Genomic DNA, 6,000 nt, shown 5'->3' on the forward strand with positions numbered 1-6,000 from the left:
GGTTGGCTTTTTGGGAAGCTTGTTCCCGACAAGCAAGACCGCCCTTGTCCCTTTCCTTTCTCCATTCCGCCTCCTTCTTTCTTAGCTTTGTTCCAATCGAGTATAAGACAAGGCTCTTTCTAAGAGACGTGAATGTAAATAGAAAATATCGCCTGACTTTAAGTTTGTAGAAATGATGAGGCAGTACTCCCCACGATTGGCGAACAATGCAGCTCGCGGGAGATGCCCACTTCTCACCCAATATCAAATTCCGATATAAACAACCTCCTAGACAAACCCATTATCTATGCACAATTGTTTGAATCATTGAACGTTGTGGAATTAAATAAGATTAATATTAAAATGGTTACAAAATTAATAACCAAATTAATAATATTCTTATTTAATGAATTTATTAAATTGAGGAGAGTTATAAATTAAATAAAAAATCATGACAATTTACAACATGACAACGAGACAAACCATAAATAAAAGGAATATTTATACACTTGTAGGGCATTAAGAATTGATTGGGCATTGCATGTTATCGAGGGCGGAGAATATATTCTCGATCCAAACGAGAAAAAATATCTCCCAACTCCCTCCCTCATTGCCGGTTGAAATAGAAATTTTTCATTCTATTCGAAGTAGGTCTTCACGAGATTTCGCTTCCTCGGGCTGATGGATCTCTCAAACAACTTGAAGAGAGTTTTGGGGGTCTAACGTTCTCGCTGTCACACCGCCCGATGTTTGTCTCTAGTACCATTTGTAATAGTCAAATTCCTTATAATGGTGTGCAAACCTCTCTCTACCAGACTTGTTTTAAAATCATGAGGCTGAGGGAAATACGTAATGGACTAGAGCAGACAATATCTGCTATCGATAGGATTAGGCTGTTACAAATAGTTTCCATTTTTCAGTATAAGTGAATGGAGATTTGTGTGTGGTCATGGATGGAGACGGGTATGAAGAATATAATTATCGTCTCTGACCTCATTTAGCCAACAAAAAGAAATCTCTAAACTCCCTCCCTCAATCGAAATTTTCAATTTCATTTAAAGCAGTTCTTCACGAGATATCATTTCCATGGGCTCATGGACCTCTCAAACAATTTGAAGAGAGTTTTGGGGGTCCAACGTTCTCACTATCACACTGACCAGTGTCTGACTCTGATACTATTTGTAACAGCCCAATTCTTTATAATGGTGTGGAAACCTCTCCCTTCCAGACTCGTTTTAAAATTGTGAAGCTAAGGGCGTATGGGTCAAATCAAACAATATCTGCTGGGGGTTGATTAGGCTGTTACAAATAATTTCCATTTTTCAATATAAGTGATTGGAGATTTGTGTGTGGTCATGGGTGGAGACGGGTATGAGGAATATAATTATCGTCTCTGACCTCATTTAACAAAAAAAGAAAAAAAAAAATCTCAACTCCCTCCCGATCGAAATTTTCAATTCTATTTAAACCAGGTCACTTCGAGATATTGTTTCCATGAAGTTATGGACCTCTCAAACAACTTGAAGAGGGTGAAGAGAGTTTTGGCACTTTTTTGAGAGAGGATGAGGAGGAATAAGACATGAATGGAAAGTCTTGCATGTAAGAGAGAGAGAAAGGAGAAAAGGTTCATATTGAAATGGGAAACGTATGGTTCATGCATGTAATGGGAGGGAATATGTCGGAGTATATTCTACGCTAAGTTGGCGAAAATTAAAGTGAAATTTTTTGAAACTAACTTTGTCTTTACGTAAGGTTACAACTAGGCTATTTGGTCTCACTCGTTTGATCATATAAATTCTTGCTCTTGGCTTGGGTTTCTTATTCGAAAAGCGAAGGTAAAGGCACCGAATTCATCTAAGTTTCGAATTGATTATCGTTCTTCTCTTTCTGTAGTTTCTGATGGGTTTGATCATTAATCACCGAATGTTCTTGTTTTTGCAGGTAATTAGAACATGATTATATCAATCGGAGTAGCGATTGCATTAGGTGCTCTAATCATATGGGTTGTTCATCGAGCACTTTTGAAGCCTCCACCGGCTAAGAAATGTGGGTTCCCAAATGGTCCTGCAATGACTTCACCTCGAGTACAACTCCATGATGGAAGGTACTTAGCCTATAGAGAGCTCGGAGTTTCTAAGGAAGAGGCTCAATTCAAAGTCATTATTTGCCATGGCCTTGATAGCTGCAAAGATATGGACTTGCCTATCTCTCAAGTACTAAATTATTCCTTCTCTTACTCATGGCTCGAATATTTCCCTCGACTTGTATTACTCCACTAAAATGTACTCGATCTTTTTATTTTTAGGAACTTATGGAAGAGCTTAAGGTATATATATTGATCTACGATAGAGCTGGTTACTGTGAGAGTGATGCGTATCCAGCACGTTCAGTGAAGTCCGAGGCGTTTGATATTCAAGAACTAGCTGACAGATTGGAGATCGGCACAAAATTTTATGTAATTGGATGTTCAATGGGAGCACACGCTATTTGGAGTTGTCTGAAGTATATCCCACATAGGTATTTGTCTATTTCGCTATCATCAATTCAATATTTTGAAAGTATAGAGACTAGATAAACACAACAATCTAAATGAATATAGGCTATATAGATATAATAATCCCTGTTGAGGACGACGGGGAGGGAGTCCCACATTGGCTAACTTAGGTAATAATCATGGGTTTATAAGTGAGAAATAAGAGGAGACTGTTCGAGGGCTCTAGAGAAGGAGTCGAGCCTCAATTAAGGGGAGGCTGTTCGAGGGCTTCAGAGAAAGAGTCGAGCCTCGACTAAGGGGAGGCTATTCAAGGGCTCCATATACCTCAAGGGAGGCTCTATAGTGTACTTTAAAATAGTTTATCGTGCTTAACCATTTGCTTTTTATAAATATATCTTGATGGAGCAATATTTGTAGACTCCTAGGCGCTTCCATGGTGGTTCCTCCCGTCAATTTCTGGTGGCCTTCTCTTCCTTCAGCTTTATCTCGACCATCATTTAGGAAGCTTCCTCCATCTTACAAACGTACATTTTGGATTGCACATTACACACCTTGGTTGTTCTATTGGTGGATGACACAAAAATGGTTCCCAAAGTTGGGTAGGGAAGGCATGTTTTCTGATTCGGATGAAGTCATATTAAACCGACTATTAGAACGTCCTGAACAGGTACGTATCTTGAAATGATTACGTTCGACATAATTAATATGCTAAAGCATTGAAATCTTTTCTCTTTTGTAACAATTTCAGAAAAAAGTATTACAACAAGGTCAACATGATTCTTTTAATAGAGACATACTATGTAGTTATGGAAAATGGGAGTTTGATCTCATGGCCTTGACCAATCCATTTCCCGATAATAAGGGCTCTGTTCATATGTGGCAAGGTAGTGAAGACCGAATGGTTCCCATTGAATTGAACCGTTTTATAGCACAAAAGCTAACATGGATTCAATATCATGAGATTCCAAATCGTGGCCATTTATTAGTTCATGAGGCTGAACCCTTTGAAGCCATACTAAGGGCACTTCTCGCTCCGCCATCTATTAGTTCATGAGGCTCAACCCTTTGAAGCCATACTAAGGGTACTTCTCGTCTGATAACTTCATCGATGTCTGTCGAGATGGGAGGGTGGATAATTTACTATCGTTGTTATGTTGAATAATGTACAAGTTTTCTTAATCGTCTTGATTGTGTTCGGTTCTCGAATTCTCGAACACAAAAATGAAGGAGACTTCTTTATTTATAGAGCTTTTTTATGGTAGTGGGAGTTTGGGCTTAGATGACTTTTCCGTCTCATCATTTGAATTTGAGCTTTGCTAGTCGTTAACTTCAACACATCAATTTAAAATTGGTCGTAAATACAATAGTTCTTTTTATATCATCATTAAATTAAAAAATGCATAATATTTTATTCCACCAATTTGAACATAACTTAACTCATTTATCTAAATTGTTTTTAAATAATTTTATTTTCTTTCGGGGTGTGTTTTGGATTATTCTTAGAGAGGTAAAAGTAATTACATAACAATCTTAATCACTTTTAGTAATTGTTAAGGTTAACTATGAACTAATCGGTTAGGATTGTCGTTTTCCCTTTAAACGTCAAATCGACAATTACGTTTTAAACTTTCAATTTTATCTTTATAAATTAAAATTCATTTAGTATATTCCTCGGGAGATCCCATACTGGTTAGAAACTGAAACAAAGCATTCATTATAAGAGTATGAAAATCTCTCCCTGTTTTAAAATCGTGAAGATAACAGTGATATGTAACGAGCCAAAGTAGACAATATTTATTAGCAGTAGGTTTGGGCTGTTACAAATGGTATCAGAGCAGATACCAAGTTGTGTGCTAGCGAGGGCATTTGCTACCAACGAAAGTAGATTGTGAAATTCTACATCGGTTAGAGAGTGAATTGAAGTGTGCATTATGTCATGGTCATGGTTGTCCAAGACATGTAGCCTATGGCCACATGTAAGATGTCCCAGTCATACTTGTTTAGGACGTATTGTCCATGACCACATGTCGTATGCCTGTTCCAAGCCTTCGCTACGAAGCTTTCATGTTAGATAGGTCGTTACTATCATTGTTATGTCAATACGGAGGTGTATGACCAGTCACCAAAATCATGTCTACACCCGCTATGGCTAAAATACTCTAAAATGTACTATAGGGGGATGTGACTAATTGTCAGTTCTCTCTACTCGGGTTATTGTTATCAAAAACTTTGACCATGATCGTAATGCCTCATCCAAAATGTGGCTCGATACTTTCATACTTGCGGTTTTTTCTTAAACTTAGATTTAAAACTTTCTATTTATGGTTAAGGCAAAGGGATTTTCTAAATCTCACTACTTACTAAGCTTAATTTCCATTAAAGATATTTGTGTCGTTAATAGATCTCAAGTTTACAATGTTTCAACTTTCACTTCTTAAATATCTATAGCAGGCTATACGATGTTATTGTCTATCAAGCCTCCTTAGTCATTATCATTTGAAACTACTTGCTCGTTAGTATACGTTGGTATATTCATTTCCATCTATATGATCATAACACTACGTATTTTAACTATGTTCGTTACATCTTACTGAAACATCTGATCTTCTTAGCAAAATCTTTTGTACATATATTAGTATTTGGTAGCTTACTAGACTATAACTTCCCATTCACGGTACAAACGTTCATAAATCTAAACATTATCAGTACATCAACTGCATTCACATTCCATGCAAGGTAAATCATGACATAACAAAACAACATTATTTATTATCTTTTGTAAGGCATACTTGACGTGACGGTATGTCTGCAGAAGGACCATGAATGTATGTTGAGCCTCGTAGGCCGATCTACAAAATCTAAAAACCTAGGGATCTGATACCAACTAAAATGCCTCTAATTTTCTTACTTGAATGAGAGATGTCGTCACATGCATTAGTTAAATAACATATGCGAAAATTTGAAATAAAATGTTTCAAATGAAGTTATAGACTTATACATTTAATTTAAATCAAGAAAATAGAGATAACATAGTCTTTGAACACGAAAAATGCAATAAACCACCTATCAACTACTAAATGAAATTCAATGCATATCACTGCACTATCTTGACTTCTATAGTCATTCTAGTACTTACTCACATTCGTGCAAGGGTATTTTACCTTTACCTAAAAAATATAAGGGTAGCACGTGATTTGATTATTTTAAGAAATACTAGTAAGTCACCCCATTATTGGAGTTAGTAAAGCAATCACACGCATATGGTCTTGAGCTCTTTCCAGTTTCGGATAGGGTTAGATGTATGGTACTTCTTCACACACGGCCCACACACACGCACATGGACCCACCAGGTGGGCTCGTATACGTACCCTCTGTGTCAAGCTTGGTCAGGCAAAATGCACAAATGCGTCACTAGATGCCACAGAAAAGGAAAGCTCACATGATATCATGACAAACATAAATATCGAAGGTATCCCGATGCATATGACCTACATACATGCAAGAGGTCTCTATGATTTACATTCATA

The 6,000-nt window shown here is 37.0% G+C and overlaps 1 protein-coding gene across 1 annotated transcript; it reads left to right on the plus strand.

Annotated features, from left to right (window-relative positions):
- Positions 1–1,789: 1,789 nt before the first annotated feature.
- On the plus strand, positions 1,790–3,723 carry LOC111472577. Its single transcript, XM_023118188.1, has 5 exons — positions 1,790–1,814; positions 1,921–2,192; positions 2,285–2,496; positions 2,891–3,140; positions 3,222–3,723. The coding sequence occupies exons 2-5, from the start codon at positions 1,932–1,934 to the stop codon at positions 3,525–3,527; spliced, it is 1,029 nt and encodes a 342-aa protein (XP_022973956.1). The 5' UTR covers positions 1,790–1,814; positions 1,921–1,931; the 3' UTR covers positions 3,528–3,723.
- The last annotated feature ends 2,277 nt before the right edge of the window (positions 3,724–6,000 follow it).

The sequence above is a fragment of the Cucurbita maxima genome, unplaced genomic scaffold, assembly GCF_002738345.1.
Source record: "Cucurbita maxima cultivar Rimu unplaced genomic scaffold, Cmax_1.0 Cma_Scf00079, whole genome shotgun sequence".
NCBI classification, from domain to species: Eukaryota; Viridiplantae; Streptophyta; class Magnoliopsida; order Cucurbitales; family Cucurbitaceae; genus Cucurbita; species Cucurbita maxima.